At 44.9% G+C, this 19,897-nt stretch overlaps 1 protein-coding gene across 1 annotated transcript in view; it reads right to left on the bottom strand.

Annotated features, from left to right (window-relative positions):
* The window catches only part of LOC137672980 (leucine-rich repeat and fibronectin type III domain-containing protein 1-like protein), a 54,624-nt gene that overhangs the window by 5,638 nt on the left and 29,089 nt on the right, over nucleotides 1–19,897 (bottom strand). Inside the window, exon 2 of the mRNA XM_068417447.1 lies at nucleotides 7,772–9,166. Within this exon, the coding sequence (XP_068273548.1) occupies nucleotides 7,772–9,147 (1,376 nt within the window). The 5' untranslated portion in view covers nucleotides 9,148–9,166. The remainder of the gene's footprint in view (nucleotides 1–7,771; nucleotides 9,167–19,897) is intronic.

Consider the following 19,897-nt stretch of genomic DNA (forward strand, 5'->3'; position numbering starts at 1 on the left):
CTCGAAACAGAGATGGAGTCTTTTGTTTGGACGCTAATTGATAATGATGCTGCCCATCGGAAAAATGTAATATTGTGGTCAGACTGCCTCAAATTAATCACTTTTACTTTGGCCCACCCCCCTGCTCCCAATCTAAAGCTATCATTTTGAAGATTCGAAAAAACAGATTTTTTTTTTTCTGCCATCTCAGCTGTTCAATAGGGAGGGGAAGGGCGGGGGTGAAAGGAAGGGATGGGGGATTTGAGGTGTTGGAGTGACCCCAGTGAGAGGAGGTCTTTTTGAACTGATTCTGTCAACAAACTCCTGAGCACCCAGTTTACTCAGCTGATTAAAGGGATCAAAAAGCAATCCACATAGAGTCTGTCTTTTCACAGAAACACCCACTGAGCCTCAAATATGATCTATGACATCTGCGGAGGTAAAAACAACAACAACCATTCTAAGACAGCATAAAATCCTAAACCGTTACTGAGCCCAGGCTGCTGGCTGCATTTTTCAAAAGAATTATTTTCACATGGTTGATGCTACAGTCAGGAAACGAAATGACCATGCACCAGAAGATACAGAGAGTTATGAAACATTGATGACAAGTTTCTTATTTAGAGAAGCTTTCACACAAATCATGCCAAAATTTTCGATAGAAGCAATGGCAGCAATTGATTCTTATTCGTACTACTTAAAAAAAACCCCCATACTTCTGCCTCAATAGTACAAAAGGAAACAAGGATGTTCTCCTCCTCAAAAAAAAGCACAGCATCTTAAATGTTTGGGAAAGACGACACTGATATTTCACGTGTGAATGATCTCTCCATCATGCAGCAACTACCATCCATTATTTGCGTCTTCAAGGTCTTATTTTTATAAACCATGATGAAGCTCCAGCAGCAATTAGTGCCAAAGTAATGGGTTACACTGAGCAGGCTCATTAACAAAGATCATGGGGGCATGGGGAAGGAGGGGAACGACAATGGAGAAGTGACCTCTGTGGTTTGAGGAATCCAGCTTTGTAAGGGCAATCCTGATTAACTCAGCACACAAAGTCAACTATGAGAACATAAGGCTTTTTCCCCATAAAGGGAAACCTGAAGAGGTTTCCAAGGAGAAACTCCCTGAAGAAGCCTGGAAACTGCCATGACAACTGCTACGCTGCAAGATAAGGAAAAAAGCTACCAAAGACTGACAAATCATGGGATCTACTGTCTTTAGAGATGTCAGATGGCTCCTATATTTCTGGACTTCCACTGGTATATCCTCTTTTTTTGAGGAATGACTGCTGCCTAGGTGAAGAAATGCAAATATGACCATTTGTCCAAGATTTCATAGAATCATAGAATGGTTTGGGTGGGAAGGGACCTTAAAGACCATCTAGTTCCAACCCCCTGCCACGGGCAGGGACACCTTCCACCAGACCAGGTTGCTCCAAGCCCCTTCCAACCTGGCCTTGAACACTGCCAGGGAGGGGGCAGCCACAGCTTCTCTGGGCAACCTGGGCCAGGGTCTCACCACCCTCATGGTCAAGAATTTCTTCCTCATATCTCATCTAAATCTCCCCTCTTTCAGTTTAAAACCACCCCCCTCGTCCTATCACTCCATGCCCTTGTAAAAACTCCCTCTCCAGCTTTCCTGTAGGCCCCTTCAGGTACTGGAAGGCTTTCCTCCAGTCCTGACAAAGCCCTGATAACCACAGCAATCCTGACATACTCCAAAATCACTACAGTTACTGCACGCACACATGGCAACTCCACCCACCAACCTGATTCCATTCATACAGTGCACACGCGGGGTCCCGTGTGTCAAGGGCACCCAGAAAGGAAACGCAAAGTCCTACGGCATGTGCCTGACGGATGAGGACCTATAAAACCTCTTTCAAACTTCACTGTTTGAAACCTAGCACAGTCCTGAGTCTTTCCGTCGCACCGTGCTGAACTAATTTAAGAATTTTTGAGCAGACATAGTGTGGCCGATTCCAACTGCTTTTCACGCAACAGATGTAATCATTGCTATATTGATCTGGCAATATATCACCTTGTCCCCAAGAGCGACAGCTCTGCCCTTTAAACAAGGGTGCTTTGTACTCCGTATTACAAGCGGTCTGCCTCTCAATTTCTTAAGTTTTTCCTTCAACAGAGAAAACAAGGACATATCAGCAGTTTTAGGCAATATATAGTCTCTCAATTATCTATAGAGAAGCATCACTATTAAACACTCATCTTCTAATTTATAGCATGTAGTTGCAGCTAATTAAAGTTAGATGATCACTAGCTATGAAAGATTAAATTCAATGCTTAGGAGACTATTGCCTTTGATGTTATGAGATCCAGCTTCTAATTGACTAGGATGTCAATCAGATTGTTATGAAGCATTAGTAATCTGCTGCTCACATCAGCTGTGGTACAAATTGAAGTTTATCTAGCCTAGCTCAGAAATACAGAATTACCTTTTTTTTTTTTTTTTTTTTTCCTTTTCTTCAATTTGCTGGCCATTTGAGGAAGCACCAGCAGACAAAATAAGAGCACCTGCAGTCCCCCCCTCAGGGCATTTTGAGCATTGTTTGCTGCCCTGTTTCTCTCTCACATGTCGAAGGAGGCTACTAGAGAAAGGTGGCCCAGGGTCCTGCTTAGATGAGCCATTTATGCCATAAACTAACACAATGAGTCATAGAATCATAGAATGGCTGGGGTTGGAAAGGACCTTAAAGATCATCTAGTTCCAACCCCCTGCCACAGGCAGGGACACCTTCCACTAGACCAGGCTGCTCCAAGCCCCATCCAACCTGGCCTTGAACACTGCCAGGGAGGGGGCAGCCACAGCTTCTCTGGGCAACCTGGGCCAGTGCCTCACAGGAAAGAATTTATTCCTAATTTCTAATCTAAGTCTCCCCTCTTTCAGTTTAAAACCGTCCCCCCCTCATCCTATCACTCCATGCCCTTGTAAAAACTCTCTCTCCCACTTTCCTGTAGCCCCTTCAGGTACTAGAAGGCTGCTGGAAGGTCTCCCCGGAGCCTTCTCCTCTCCAGGCTGAACAGCCCCATCTCTCCCAGCCTGTCTCCAGAGCAGAGGGGCTCCAGCCCTCTGAGCATCTCCGTGGCCTCCTCTGGACTCGCTCCAACAGCTCCGTGTCCTTCTTATGTCGGGGGCCCCAGAGCTGGACGCAGCACTGCAGGGGGGGGGTCTCAGGAGAGCGGAGCAGAGGGGCAGAATCCCCTCCCTCACCCTGCTGGCCACGCTGCTGGGGATGCAGCCCAGGATATGGTTGGCGAGTCATTTTCATAAAGATACGTATGACCTAGATCAGCATACAAAAGGGGTGTGTTTTCATCTATGCGTACACACAAACATGTATGTGCATCATGACAAAGCAGCAAAAAAAATAAAACAGTGTGGTTTCTCTCCCAGATTAATTATTGCTTTTAAAGCTTGTATAATATTCATCACTAGTATTTGAGTATTGAAAGGTCAGTTCTGCTGATATTTCTTCCCCAAGGCGAGCACTAGAAACCTGGGCAGGACACTTGAGCGACAACAGTTAAGCTAAAATGACAGCATTGTGAAGTCCAAATTGCGCAGGAACTGTAATCAGCATCAAGGCTGTAAGCTGCTTAAAGAATACAGATCCATTTATATCTCAGAGAAGGAAAATCTGCTCAAAGTGGCTGTTATGATGTGTGATTCACTTCATACACGGCTTGTATAGCAACAGTTTCCGACCTTTCTTCTGAAAACAAACAAGGCTCTTACTTTCAATATTGATGCTTTCCGCAAATTGCTACCTGCACCTTAATTTACTGATTCTGGATTGTCGCTACTCATCTTGCCAAATGCTTCACTCGGATGCAATTTTCTTTCTCCATAACTAAACATCTGCCTTCAATTTGGCTAACCCCTGCCCCAGGAGGTAGCTCAATGCGATAATTTCTATTTCACAGGAACAGAGGAGTTAAGCAACTCGCCTGAGACCACAGTAACTGGTGGAAACAGGAGCACAACTCCTCTTTTTCCTTTCCGCATTCACTGCTGTGGAAAACGCTGTGCGTTGTGACTCTCCCAAACTGGTAACAACAAGGAGCAATTACGGTGCGCTGAAGTGCAAGCGCACACAGGCGGCGTAACCATGTGCAGGGCACTGACATTATTCTCACGTACATGAACGGATAATTTGGTCGCAGCTCAAAGGGAAAATTAGGAAGAATATGGTCTCCCTTCCCTATACTTCCCTAGGCTCCTAGCACGGGCACAGATGAATGCGCCCTTATCCACAAATACCTACCCAGAGGGAGAAGGAAATGGGAAGGTGAGGAAAAATAAAGGAGTCAAAGGAGCAACTTAAATTCTCCAGATAAAGCCAAGTTGCCACGGCAACTGCTCTTCCCATGGTACCACTCAACCTGATGGAGGCAACTGGTTGCTGATGCATCCTGCACCGTTTAATACTTTTTTCCAGGCAGCAAGCTATTGCCTGCCAGAAATCTATTACATGGTGTGCTCTAGGCAGAAGGAAGGTTTTCACCTTCTGGAAAACTTCTTTGGCAGGACTGAACCGCTGCCGCTGCTGGGTAGGCTACTACACATCTATCTACATCTTCACATATCAACAAACTGACTCCGCAAAACAGACGTTGATGACACAAAACTGGGCGAAGTGGCCAATACCCCAGCAGGCTGTGCTGCCATTCAGTGAGACCTGGACAGGCTGGAGAGCTGGGTGGGGAGGAACCTAATGAAATTCAACAAAGGCAAGTCCTGCAGCTAGGGAAGAATAAACCCATGTACCAGTACAGGTTGGGGTTGACCTACTGGAAAGCAGCTTTGCAGAGAAGGACCTGGGAGTTCTGGTGGACAACTTCACCATGAGCCAACAATGCGCCCTTGGGGCCAAGAAGGCCAACGGTACCCTGGGGTGCATTAGGAAGTGTGTGGCCAGCAGGTCAAGGGAAGTTCTCCTCCCCCTCTACATGGCCCTGGTGAAGCCACACCTGGAGTAACTGTGTCCAGTTCTGGGTCCTCCCAGTTCAAAACAGAGAAGGAACTCCTGGGGAGAATCCAGCAGAGGGGTACGGAGATGGTCAGAGGGCTGGAGCATCTCCCTTACGAGGAGAGACTGAGAGAGCTGGGGCTGTTTGCCTGGAGAAGACTGAGGGGGGATCTTATCAATGCTCACAGATACCTTAGGGGTGGGTGGCAAGGGGATGGGGCCAGACTCTTGTCAGTGGTGCCCACTGACAGGACAAGGGGCAACGGGCACAAACTGAAACATGGGAAGTTCCATCTAAATATGAGAAAAAACTTCTTTACTTTGAGGGTGCCAGAGCCCTGGCACAGGCTGCCCAGGGAGGGTGGGGAGTCTCCTCCTCTGGAGATATTCAAAACCCGCCTGGACGTGACCCTGTGCAATGTGCTCTGGGTGACCCTGCTTGGGCAGGGGTGGGACTGGGTGATCTCCAGAGGTCCCTTCCCACCCTAACCAGTCTGTGATTCTGTGATTCTATACCTTACCAGAAACAAGGAGTCCGAGAGGGGTCTTGACTGTGCAAAGGGTCAGCAAAGAAATCTGGGGAATTCCCGTTTCTCCAGTGCATGTTAATGTGCTCAACTTAAAACGCTCCGACATTTAATAGCGTAACTTGGAGTAGCGGTTGTTCAGATAACTGCAAACGCAGAATTACTGCCCAACTACCGTGACTCTCACTTTAGCACAAAACTTCCTTTAAGGATCTGTATTTGATGATTACTCACTGTGGGAACTCAATGAGAACAACGAATTTTCATCTCAGAGAGACCCATTATACTACAGTCTATTACATTGTATTATTTGAAATTGCTGCTCTGTGATTTGAAGCATAAAGTGTTTTATGGTTTTGTTACCAACCTGAGCCCCTCAGTTAACAGGAAACTGGGCCAAGAAAGGGGCATGGAAACACAGTATTCTTCCCCATTTCTTCCACGTAGCTCTTCTACAGGAATAAGGCCATTAAGCAGCAGCAGTATTCAATCTACAGATTTATTAACGAGCTACCACGTGAGTCAGTCATTTATTTTTAGAGACTTTGGGAAGTTTAAAACTCATTGAGAATGAATAGCTGCAATTGTATGAAGGTCGGCTGACCAGCTGTTATGGCAAAGGATGAAAAATCCCATTAAACAACTCTCTTCTACTACTGGCCATGCCTGCGATGCACCCACTAGCTCTCGCTGCTTCTCCCTTTGCTTGCTCCACTTTACTTTGTAGCAGGAGAATTGAGTAAAATCCCTTTAGAAACCCCAGTCACAGCTATCGAGACATCTCTGCTTCACGTTTCCCTTCATTTCGAAACTTTGCACTCCTTTCAAACAACAGTGTCACAAATGTTCTCGCAGCTGACAATTAAATGAGGCTTCATCTTCCAGCCAGCTCCTCGCCATCCCTGTCAGATACCAACAAGGCATCCTCCCACCTCCTCTTAAGAGACACTTGCTTACCCTCACTGAGTCCTCCTGCTTCCTTTCGAGCTCGTAGCCGTGACAACGGGAAGATGGATGGCATCCTTCCTCAACAAGCCTCTGGGGACGGGCATTTTAACATGAGACTTTGGAAAAATCCCAAGTGACTCTGAAGCGAAACATCTATTTCAAGGACTTAATGCAATTTTCATACCCAGTTCTGGGGTTTTTTTTTTTTTAACAAGAATTTGCTTGCAACGGTAGGTATTTGAAATAGGAATCCCAACGGAACAACTATCCTACATTCCTTTCTTTAGGGGAGTGCTTACTAAAGCAGTATATTTGAACCCAAACTATTTCTTAAGCTCTTAGATGTTCATCCTCCTTTCACTTACCCCACTCCAAACTTCAGTGCAACCAGTGGCATTACATTAGAAAAATCATTATCACTCAGTTTAGAGAAATGATCATCCTTACGAAGTGCACAACTATGAAATATTAAATCCGAATCAAATGCTAGCTGCTGCTTAAAGTCATTCTGATCCTCCCTATCCCTTCTGCCCCTGGTTAATCACAAAAGCCTATAAACAGGCAGATAATCAGAAACTCAACCACCCTTGTGTGGGGGAGTGGCTTTAAACTTAATCTGCACACTGTCTACTCACACTTAATATCAGATAGTTATTCCCAAGTAAATTTTACCAAATAAACTCCAGCAGGCAAATGTGAAATCCACACAAAATACATAACCTAAAACTTCCTGTGCAGTGTTCAGTTCACACCAGTGAGTTTTGTCACTGTGACACCACAAAAGTGGAGAAAAGGAAATATGCAGCGACTAATCCAGGCGGAAGGTTTGGCGTAACATGGTAAGGCCATATCCATATAGGCAGAACGTTGCTTTGGGCATCTCGCAACTTTGGGCATCTTGATTTCTTTTTTCTCTCTTCCCCATATTTTTAAGTAAAATAATGACACTTAATCAGCATAAAAGGTAACTAAAATCTCCATCTCAATTTCCTTAAATGTTAACGACTAAGATATTGCTCATCAGCTTCACCTGGTCCATTAAACTGGACTATGAAACTTAATTACGTCTGTAAAGAGTTTAGAGATCCTCAAGAGGCAGCACAGAAGCAGACGTATTATTAGTTTTAATAGTGTAACTCCTCAAACAATGGGAGTTTAACGAACAAAGTCTAAGGCAGTCATTGTCTCCTCATCCCCTCATTTACAGCTACTGCTTGCAAGACAGCTCTCGTTACATGGGATATGTCAAACTATGCTATCCTTTTTTCTTATTGCCACTATTTGCTTCACCGAGGTATAAGCATGGGTATGCGAGCAGGGTTACCTGTACACCAGTATGTCGTCAGCAGAACTGTTATACTGAATCTGGTACATTCGAATCCCAGGGAGGTGATGCTGAGAAGGCCACTGGATAAGAGCGGAGGAGGACGTCAGCTCAGCGACCACAACCGCCTTCTCTTGCTGAGCCTTCGTTTCGTTTGGAAAGCTTGACTTGGCAGATATAAGAATATCTGAGGGGCCAGGCTCCGTGTCTTTATCACAGTTGGTGCTGTTAGCGAGGTTAGGGTACGGGGTAACGAGGAGTTCGACTGGAGCCGTCGACTCTCCCGCAGCGTTTGATGCTATGCAGGTAAACATGCCCTTGTCTGTCAAAGAAGTAACCGAAATATCCAGAGTACCATTCTCATAAGAAACCGTCCTAGATGTGTTGGAGACCAGCTTCCCATCGGGTGAGATCCAGCGAACGTAGGGATCTGGATCGCCAACAGCTTTGCACTTCAGAGAGACGCTCTGGCCTTCTGTCGCTGTTAGTTTTGGGGTTCGGTGTGTTATCATTGGGGGTTCACAGACAAATTCCTCCTCTTTAATAGACCAAAAGTATTTGCCCATCAGTTCTGGTGGAGAGGCGCAGGTTTCCAGATCGTCTTCTCTGGTGAGACGTCTCAGCCACACAAGTTCGCAGTTGCAGTGTAAAGGATTCCCTCCGAAGCTAAGCACCAGGGACGACAGCGGAGATCCTTTAGACTTGGCGTACACCGGTATTCTGGAAAACAAAGGATCAGGAGGGATCTTTTTCAACTTGTTGGAGGTCATGTCTAGGCGGGCAAGTTTGTGAAGGTTTGAGAAGATTCCCTCTGGCACAAACTCAATGAGATTATGATCCAAACTGACCGTATTGACATTAGACAGTTTGGCAATGGTTTCCCAAGGAACGTTAACGAGATTGTTGTAGGACAGATCCAGGTCTTCAATTGTTTCAATAAAGTCATCCAATGACCCAGGAGAGATATAGTTTAATTGATTGTTACTGAGTATTAAATGCCGAAGGTTAATTAAACCTTTGAAATGATCTTCATTGATGTAAGTCAGTCTATTACTATCCAAGTGTAAGGCGTGAAGGCCTTTAAGATCAAAAAATGCATAAGGCATGATTTGACTTATCGTGTTCCTCGATAGTGTCAAATGGATTAGATTAGTCATGTTTGCAAAATCTTTTCTCCTAAGCGTAGTGATAAAGTTATCCATTAACCTTAGTTCTGCTGTCCTCCTGTCAATACTGGGGGGCACGAAGAGAAGCCCCGTCTTCGTACAGAGAATTGTGAAGGATGGAGACAGGTTTTGGCACATGCATCTTTTGGGACACATCATGGCCTTCACAGCTGTGCTAATAACCAGTAGATAGACAACCAGCCTTTCCATCGTAAGAAAAATAACAGACCTAAAGGAAGGGGGGGGGGGGGGAAAGAAGAAATCCATGTAAATATATTTTAATTGGGCATTAGAAATAGGTTTACATTGAAGTTTTCATTACAAGCCCACCTGTGCAAACTGGAAACACCTTCCGAGACAATAATGAAATTACCTGCTAATATTAACTTGGATGTTTTTAGAGCTGAGAGCTTCTGGTTCTGTGCCAGTTTGACTCCGCTCTCCTCCCAACAGCAACATTTTAGATTGACTGTGAGGCAACAGTCCATCACTACCGCCGCTCTGGGATGCGCTGACAGGGTTATCTACCTACCAGCAGCTTCTCACAACCAACAGTGTTGACAGTGGTACTTTAATAGGTGGAACAAAGCAAGACGTGAAGCTGATAAGTGGTGAGAGGAATGCGAGGGGAAAAAGCAAATAAATACACACATTTTTTTAGGCTGAAAGTACCATCTACCTAACTTTCTCTACGCAGATCCGACTCTTTGCTGGGGCCAGAACCTCATTTCACCCTGCATATCACTTCATTACTTTGTGATTACGCTCCCCTCACTTTTTTTTGCCATTATAGATGTCCCACAGCTTTTTGGCTTACCCTTCAAGCTCAGGCTTACCTACACCAAGTAGTGAGCTCTTTGCAGAAATACATGTTTTAAGGACAAAGGTTTTTTTTTCCCCAGGAGGTGGCAGAGGTCAAACTTCTACAGCATATAATAGGAAGAAATACCTTGAAAGGCATTTTTGAAAAGTAAGGCTGTGTTCAATCAGAGAAGCAGGTATATATTTTTGTTCTGTGCAGCACAGGTAGCAGCTTTAGAAAAATAAATTTCATAATTGCCCATGGGTTTGTCAATGAAATTATCTCTGTGACATCTTGTGTATGCCAAGTTATTTCCCATTGTATCTGAAGTGCTTGCCTGCTATACCAAGAGTACATTTTCATTTATACTTTACCTCCAGCTGACTGGAAAATTGCTAAGCATTAAGGGTGGTGACTCAAGCAACCACAAAGGCTAAAACTCCCAATCTGCAGTGTAAAGGACTCAAACTACGTGTTTCATCCGAGTGTCCTGGTACAACCCAATTCCAAACTCCAGCTGGCAAATCCTACTCCAAAAGAAAGGTAGTAGTCTTTCTGCAAATGTAGTTTTACTTCTCTAGCACGCTAGAGATCACAGCTGATTAGTTTCATGTGACATCTCCTTCATACAGTGAGTAAATGCAGTGTAAAAATAGTCAACTACTGCCTTTGAGAACAAGCAATGCAACATAAAACATGGTCCTCAGTTTAGCACAAAGTCAGGGACAACAGCATGATCTGCTGAGTCAGCTATCTATAAAAGAGACTACCAAAGCCTTTGATTACAAGGGCACAATTTGCTATAAGTCAGCAGAGTCTTACGGTATGTTCATTTGTCAGTTTGGGTTTATTTTGTTTTACTTTAATGATCTCCATGAGCTAGAGCTCCTTTACAGGGCAACAGATCTTTAAGGTCTAGAATCACAGTATCCCAGTTGCAGAGTCTGGAAATAAATTTGACCTAACCAAACTAAAAGCTCCACAGAGGGGGAAGAAAAGTTATTAAAATCACCCCTTGGCTTACACAGTATTATTACTTCGATCTGGAGAGGATGAAACTCAGTCTAAACCATGGGCTTACCTTTTAACCAATGCTACGCATTCACTTATTAGAGGTTAATCAATCCTGTATGCAATTCTGACCAAGTCTCTGGAAAATATTTTGTAAAAAAACAACCAAATTTTTTTTAAAAGAGACAAACCAATCAACGAATCCCTTTCCAAAACCTCTGAATGGTTAGAGCGCAGCCAGTATGAGAGGCTGAGAGGACAGGGCTTAATCAGCCCGGAGAAGAGAAGGCTTTGGTGGACCTCATAGTAGGAACCTTCTCATACCTCCACGGAGTTTAGCAGGGAGATGGAGCCAGGATCTTCATAGTGGTTCGTGATGGGAGATCAAAAGAAAAGGGGTAGAAATTAGAATCATAGAATGGTTTGGGTTGGAAGGGACCTTAGAGATCATCTAGTTCCAACCCCCCTGCCATGGGCAGGGACACCTTCCACCAGACCAGGTTGCTCCCAGCCCCATCCAACCTGGCCTTGAACACTGCCAGGGAGGGGCAGCCACAGCTTCTCTGGGCAACCTGGGCCAGTGTCTCACCACCCTCACAGCAAGGAATTTCTTCCTAGTATCTAACCTAAATCTCCCCTCACTTTAAAACCATTCTGCATCATCCTATCCATGCCCTTGTCAAAAGCCCCTCTCCAGCTTTCCTGTAGCCCCTTCAGGCACTGGAAGGTGCTAGAAGGTCTCCCCGGAGCCTTCTCTTCTCCAGGCTGAACAGCCCCAGCTCTCCCAGCCTGTCTCCAGAGCAGAGGGGCTCCAGCCCTCTGAGCATCTCCGTGGCCTCCTCTGGACTCGCTCCAACAGCTCCGTGTCCCCCTTCTGTTGGGGCCCCAGAGCTGGACGCAGCACTGCAGGGGGGGTCTCCCGAGAGCGGAGCAGAGGGGCAGAATCCCCTCCCTCACCCTGCTGGCCACGCTGCTGGGGATGCAGCCCAGGACACGGGTGGCTTTCTGGGCTCCAAGCGCACATTGCCAGCTCATGGTGAGCTTCTCGTCACCCATCACCCCCAAGTCCTTCTCCTCAGGGCTGCTCTCAATCCACTCTCCGCCCAGCCTGTGTTTGTGTTTGGGATTGCCCTGACCCACGTGCAGGACCTTGCACTTGGCCCTGTTAATACGTTTCATACCGTATTTTACAAGGGCAAGTAGTGACAGGACAAGGGGGAACGGTTTTAAACTGAGAGGGGAGATTGAGATGAGATATTAGGAAGAAATTCTTCACTGTGAGGGTGGTGAGACGCTGGCCCAGGCTGCCCAGAGAAGCTGTGGCTGCCCCCTCCCTGGCAGTGTTCAAGTCCAGGTTGGATGGGGCTGGGAGCAACCTGGTCTAGTGGAAAGTGTCCCTGCCTGTGGCAGGGGGTTGGAACTAGATGGTCTTTAAGGTCCCTTCCAACCCAAACCATTCTACTATTGTATGATTCTTGCACCCTCGTCATCCAGAAATGCAACCCGAGGTATTTCACCCACCCAAATGTTGCTTTTCCAACAAACAAATTGAAACCTGGTACACCAGATATTCCCGCAGAGCCTATCTGCTGCAGAGTCCGGCCGAGACGAACAGACCGTGCTCCTATATATTCCAAACGCAGCTTTTTTCGATCACCGTACTGCCGTGACAACCTGTTCGTTGCACAAGGCAGGTGCTCACCATCTGCATCCGTAGAAGGAAAAAAAAGAAAGCTTTTTCTGGAGGGAGGATTTCTTATTACCGTTTTCTGATCCAGAATTAACCACCACACTGGAAAAAAAAGGCTCCTTAATTTACCAACAATAAATAATGTGCTTAATTTAGTGCTGCTTGCCCCACCTGTAACAGCAAGAAACACTTCCAATAACTCTTTAATAACTATTTTGCTAATTTTCCTTCAATTTTTTTTTTCTTTTCCAAGACCACTGGGAGTACAGCTCTAGATACATTTGGGCACAGAGCAGATTAGCTGCAAAGCTGGTAGCCAGCATTTCTCTGAACCCAAATTATCATAATTAATATTAATACTAGGATTTTTTTTTTTAAATCTACTTCACAGCATTATAGGAAAACCAAACCATTTAATAATAAAAATAACAAAATATAGAACATTTACTCTTTTTCCTAGCATTATTTTTCAGACATATTCACTGAGTGAACTCATTTGCCTTTTCCTTTATCACTGGAAGGCGGCACAAATAATATCTACCTGCACATGGTTATTGCCTGCGCCTCCTCAAGGAGATGCCACTGGGGAAGTGTATTTATAATGCACAAAAGAAAAAAAAAAAAAAAAAAAAAAATCACATTTCCAAACTGCAGTATAGAGGTGCAGAATAAGAAAACCAGAAGCATAGCAAAAACTTTCATCTCCACGCTTGTTTTTGCCTCACCTAATTTAGTCATCTGCCAAGTGTATTAGCAAACCTGAAAATATTTTAAAAAAAAAATTTAAATATAAAAAAAAATTACTGTTTTCTGTCCCTTTTCTTAAACTTTAATGCATGCTATATACTGAGGAAGGTAGAGAGGGATGTAAATGACAATTACCACCAGAAGGTTAAATGCTTTATGGACTTATTGTGTGAAACTCTGCACTCCCTCCCTCTACCTCTTTCTTTAAGGGCCAAAGAGCTCACGACGAGCTGTGCTTTTTTCCCCCCCAGAAAATCCTGAAGTGGAGCCGTTTCATCTATGGTCGAGGCAGCCAAGACACCAATGTAAATTAGGAAACAGAAATAGCTCCTGTGGGTTTTGATGAATGGTCCAAGGTCTCCTGAAGATGTACTTAATGAAAAGCAGAGAGGGAATTATATATTGATGTTTTATTTAAGGGCAGAGCAGCTTCCGGTGCAGGGAGCCTGGAGGTAATGCTACTTCAGTGTTACAACGCTGATAAATGAGCTATTCTTAGCTGTGCTGTGTATCTTTCACAGAGGCTACGCTCAAACACAGCCAATATGAGCAATTAGAGCGTTAATTCTTTATTGGAAGACCTATTACAAATTGCAACACGTCCCACCACCAAGTCCTAGCACATTGTACCCAGCAAAGTGTTTTATTACGTGTAAAATTATACAGGTTTTATCTCGCTGGCTTCACTGTCTGCTTCATCTTGTACTGGGGAATTTGATGCACCAACAGTTCCACCTTCAGCTGATCTGAACCTGACGCTGCAGGCAATGCTCTGTTAGCAAGAGTAGAGCCTCCCTGGGCACCCCTGAAAATCTGTGGGAACCACAGAGAATTTTCCTGTAATTCCCACTTGTGCAAGGACTGTTTGGGGTTATCTGGCTCTTAACATCCCCTATTTGACAACAAAACTCTCTTCAAAATATATAAAGCACATCGTTCTGATGGGACAGTGAATTTAAGACGAACATGCATTTTTTTGGACGTCGACTCTTTGATTTCTTAAGATGAACAAACAAGCGCCATCAATACCAGGGCAGCACCGTTCAAAAATATTCCTTTGAGGCAAAGACATAAAAATCATAGTAGAAAATGCTGCATAGTTTAGATCACAGCTTCTTACTCAGCAAAGGCAAATTGGATCCCTGACGGAACAAGTCCTTGGCCTCGTTGGGTCTGGTGGATTAATGCTAAGCAAAATCCCCAAAAGTTTGTAGTTTTGTATTAGAAAACAGCTCCTAGCTGGAACTTCCTACCAGGAGATGGAAACGTCGAGGCCTTTTATCAAAGCAAAGATACTGCCCTTTAAGTGTTCAGCAATCTAGGAAGAGAGGCATGATGGAAGCAGAGGACTCTGTGTAAAACACTGTGCACCAACCATGGAAGAAAATTGCAGCTCCAGCTTTAAGGCACTTAATGCTCTCTCAACTCCTCAAAGAGGTCGTTGGAGTTTTTATTTCAGGATAGTCTTGAAGCAATTTGGCAACATATTTTACAAGGCTATAAAAAACACAAATGGCTCTTTACGATGCTGAAAAGGGGAACTTTTGCTATTTAAACTGAAATAATCTAATCAGAAGGGCCTGTGTAGACCTTTTGTGGATAGTTTCTAGACATACTTTAACCTCTGTAACATAAAATGCCATAAAATATCCCTCTCTGGGTAAAGAGGATAGGAAGATGAGTCAAGGGTCTTCAGTCTCCATCGCGTATGACTTCATTCCGATATGGACTGTTAACATTTGCAGTATGGTTAATTGTCCCTCAGTTGTGTAACATCAAGCACTTGGGTACACGATGAACCATCCCTGCACGCTCTGCAGTCTGGCCTAATCTGGTCACTTGAGCACAGCCCTCATTTCGAGGGTTAATTTAGTTTCCTATCATCACAACAAACTGTGATGTCTTCTAAAACAGTTGTCCAAACAACCTGGTAACTGTAGTCTGCCACTTCACATCTCGCCTGGGACAAAATACAGAAGAGGTCCAATTACAACCTTTTCTCCTTCTAAAACCAATTCCAGCAACCTGCCGTGCGCAGAAGATGACAAATTGATTTGAGAAGGTATTTAGCCACAGAAGATGCTATGAGAGTCAGCAGGTAGGATTGTTAAGGGAATTCAGGATCCCTCCCTGCGGACCACGCTCAGCAGATGCTGTTGCAGCCCTTGTTGTACCACCACTGGCATTCAGCTGTGGAGCTGACCCACCTCTGCCAGCTTCTTACCACCCCATAGCCTACTGTCAGCCCTTCAGTTCCACGGGTTTCATGTCTCACTGCAGAGAATCACAGAATCGTTTTGATTGGAAAGGACCTTTTAGATCATTGAGTCCAACCATCAACCCAGCACTGCCAAGTCCACCACTAAACTATGTCCCTCAGCAGCACATCTACTCGTCTTTTAAATCCCTCCAGGGATGGTGACTCCTCCACTGCCCTGGGCAGCCTGTTCCAATGCTTGACAACCCTTTCTATGAAGACACTGTTCCTGATCTCCAATCTAAACCTCCCCTGGCACAACTTGAGGCTGTTTCCTCTTGTCCTGTTGATTGTTACTTGGGAGAACAGACTGACCCCACCTCGCAACCCTCCTTTCGGGTGGTTGTAGAGAGCGAGAAGGTCTCCCCTCAGCCTCCTTTTCTCCAGGCTAAACATCCCCAGTTCCCTCAGCTGCTCCTCATCACACTTGTGCTCCAGACCCTTCACTAGCTTCATTGCCCTTCTTTAGAATAAAGATAAGGTCTCCCCTCAGCCTCTTTTTCTCTAGACTAAAATTTTATGAAGCCAAACACCAAGTAATGAAGTGTCCACCTACTACTATCAAACGTTTGCTACAAGAAGATGTTCCACACTAAGTGTTACCAACTCTACTGCTTCCACTCTTTAACCAGCCCAAAATGTTTTACAATCGATGACAGCTAATGACACCTATAAGAAGGCTGGCAGACAATAATTTCATTACAAATCCCATGCCACCACTGTTCCCACCATTCAAAGCCTAACAAGCAGAAAATTGCATGCTCAGTATGTATGCAGGCAGGTATGTCATTACTCTGACAAAGAAATGATAGTATTTGTAGACAGTGCATTAACAAAAGAAGAATATTCAGATGAAAATCACCTTTGGTTCAACTTGAAGGAAGTGGGTTGCATGGAAAAATACGTCTCTCTTTTTCTACAGAAATATTTCAATCTTCCCAAACTTCCCTTCTTCCCAATAGTTGTGGTTAGCACATAGTCACTGAGCAATGGATTTCAGTGCAACCACTGTAAAGCTAATCGCTCTCCTCCTTTCCAACTCTGTGTTAGGGAGCCAAGCTCAACATAACATCAAGATATATTTTTTTTTTCTTTATGCAATTCCTTTCATCTTTACACAGTGCAAAATAAATTGTTACCCTTCCACTAAAAAACTCTAGGTGCCCAAAATGTAATCCTGAAGAATAAGGAGGTTGCTTTAAACTGTTTTAGCAAGACTTTAAATAAATATCTTTGCTTTAAAGGAAAGAAAGTATCTCTACATTTAAAACTGCAGTCCTGCTCATTTGCATGTGAGGAATTAATGGGAACATTGATTGGTTTAGTTTTAATGCATTTTAACAACTCATTCATTGCTGGCACTGACAGAGGTATACTTGAGAAAAAAAATCAGTCTGCTGGGATGGAAAGACACTTCTGTCATCCATCAGCTGATCTCTGCAATGCATCCCAAAGCCATTTTGTCAGCCACTAGGAAGGCTCTTTTGCCGAAAACCCGCAGCAATAGTTTCTTGCTCTCCCTCTCAATTACTGTTTCATCTCTCCAGAACATGCAACTGCCTTTATCTCTGACAGCTCTGAGCATTTTTAAAGCAGCAGTACCTAAGAGAGAACAACTATTCCAGGCTGCAAAGGTTATCAGGTAAAAGTTAAGCATCTTCAGCTCTGGGGCCTCAACATAAGAAGGACACGGAGCTGTTGGAGCGAGTCCAGAGGAGGCCACGGAGATGCTCAGAGGGCTGGAGCCCCTCTGCTCTGGAGACAGGCTGAGAGAGCTGGGGCTGTTCAGCCTGGAGAAGAGAAGGCTCCGGGGAGACCTTATAGCACCTTCCAGTGCCTGAAGGGGCTACAGGAAAGCTGGAGAGGGGCTTTTGACAAGGGCATGGAGTGATGGGACGAGGAGAAACAGTTTTAAACTGAAAGAGGGGAGATTGAGATTAGGTATTAGGAAGAAATTCCTTGCTGTGAGGGTGGTGAGGCACTGGCCCAGGCTGCCCAGAGAAGCTGTGGCTGCCCCCTCCCTGGCAGTGTTCAAGGCCAGGTTGGATGGGGCTTGGAGCAACCTGGACTCGTGGAAGGTGTCCCTGCCAGTGGCAGGGCGTTGGAACTGGATGGTCTTTAAGGTCCCTTCCGACCCAAACCATTCTATGATTCTATGATTCCTCTGAACATCCCATGCACTCCTCGCTTTGGGACAGGGCTTAGCCATGACCAGCCCTGAGACAAGCGAAGACTTTAACCGTAAGCAGATGACCGTTTGCTTTGTACCACTCAACACCTTCCTTTTCTTTTTAAGGAAAACCACGTAACAGTTTCTTTATCAAAGCAGCATCCCAAATTCCAGCTCATTTGGGAGCCCCACAAGCCTCTACTGTTGTCACGAAGAGACAATCCACCATCTGCAGGTAACACGGCAAGTAAGGCAGGACAGAGAACGACCAACAAAATGCAAGCAACACATGACAGGGCTCTGCTTTTGCAACGCAAGCATAATATTCAGGTTTTATTCAGTGTTTCACCATCACCTCTACCTTCTGCCAGGACTTAAATCCACAGCAGAGCTAGGAGGAAAGAAGAAAAAAAAAAGCCAGTCTCAGTCATGTGCCGCACAAAGTAATGAAACCATATCACAAAGCCAAGCACTCTTGCCCAGCATGCAGCAATTTCCAAAGAGACTTACAAACCCCTTGGCGTCAAGATTAACGACTCCTTTTTTTTAAATTGTAATTGTTCAGAACAATTGTGCGCAGCTTACTGTGTGTTCCTTTCCTCCTGGCTCACAATTTCTTCTATTAGCTTGAAGCAGGATCTCTGCTGCCTTCCCTCATTAATGCAGAAAAACCAGAAAGCCACAGGTGCCACAAAATCAGAGGTTTGTAGGAAAACAGTCCTTGATGAGCACGCTTGTCAGGCGACGCCACATCAGCACAGCAATAAGAAGCAAGCCCAATGTAAACACGTACCTACAGCATGTACAAAGACTGGCACTTTACTGTGCACTACGCAAAGGTCTAAAATTACACTTTAAAAAGTACAAGGTATTCCTGAGCCTTTGTGACAATTGTTAAACTCATCTACTTTCTCCTTGGCTGCCACATGGTTCAGCTTCCCGGCCCAAAAATGCAGAGGGTCGGTGAAAAGCTTCTGGCAGTTGTCCTGGGATTGCCACAAAGCAACTTCTTGGGTTCTCCTACAACCCAGAAGTCCCGTTCTTCCCTTCGCCTCTGACCAGCCTGACATCAACAAGCCCTTTAAGATCACTGAGTTTAAGTGCATCTCACCAGATCGCTGCACTGTGCAAGGAAGCGATGGAGTATTTCCCTTTATTAACATAAAGCTATAGAGACCATTCATAATCCAGTATGCTGCTTATTAATCAGTCCATGCTACACATGGAACTTATTGAACAGGCTCTACCATCATTCCTAATTTGCCTTAATAACTGGGACAGTGTTCAAGGAGCGTATTTGTGCTGCAGACACAAAATTCTTGTAGCAAGGCAAAGATGTGAGGAGAAGCCATTTGATCCAAATGGAGTTTGCTGGGTACGTATTCTAAGATAGAATCATAGAATCATTTTGGTTGGAAAGGACCTTTTTAAGATCATCGAGTCCAACCATCAACACTACCAAGCCCACCACAAAACCATGTCCCTCAGCACCACATCTACATGGCTTTTAAATCCCTCCAGCGATGGTGACTCCACCACTGCCCTGGGCAGCTGTTCCAGTGCTTGACAACCCTTTCCGTGAAGACACTGTTCCTGGTCTCCAATCTAAACCTCCCCTGGCACAACTTAAGGCCATTTCCTCTCGTCCTATCGCTTGTTACCTGGGAGAAGAGACCAACACCTGCCTTGCTACACCCTCCTTTTATGTAGTTGTAGAGAGTGAGTAGGTCTCCCCTCAGCCTCCTTTTCTCCAGGCTAAACACCCCCAGGTCCCTCAGCCGCTCCTCATCACACTTGTGCTCCAGACCCTTCACCAGCTTCATTGCCCTTCTTTGGACTCGGTAAGATCCAAATGGAGCTTGCTGGGTACATATTCTAAGATCACACACACACACAGAATCACACAGAATCAACCAGGTTGGAAGAGACCTCAGGGATCATCGAGTCCAACCGCTGCCCCTACACCACCCTGTCAACTAGACCATGGCACTAAGTACCATGTCCAGTCTTTTCTTAAACACATGACATATTAGTTTGAAAAATTCATCAAGACAACGAACACACACCTCAGACATCCACACAAACCAAAAACCTTCAAGAAAGCAGTTAATGTACCACCACATGGTGGTGTACATGAGTTTTATTCCAGCTTACACCGCATTTGTCACTAGTCAGAGCATGTTGGAAAGCTAATATGCCACCTTTGAAGGACAAAAAAGATGCCAACAGGTAATCTAAACTGACATTTTTATCCAAAACATAAAAGGCACAGCAGACTGGGGA

This window comes from Nyctibius grandis, chromosome 23 (genome assembly GCF_013368605.1).
Source record: "Nyctibius grandis isolate bNycGra1 chromosome 23, bNycGra1.pri, whole genome shotgun sequence".
In the NCBI taxonomy this organism is placed as follows: domain Eukaryota; kingdom Metazoa; phylum Chordata; class Aves; order Nyctibiiformes; family Nyctibiidae; genus Nyctibius; species Nyctibius grandis.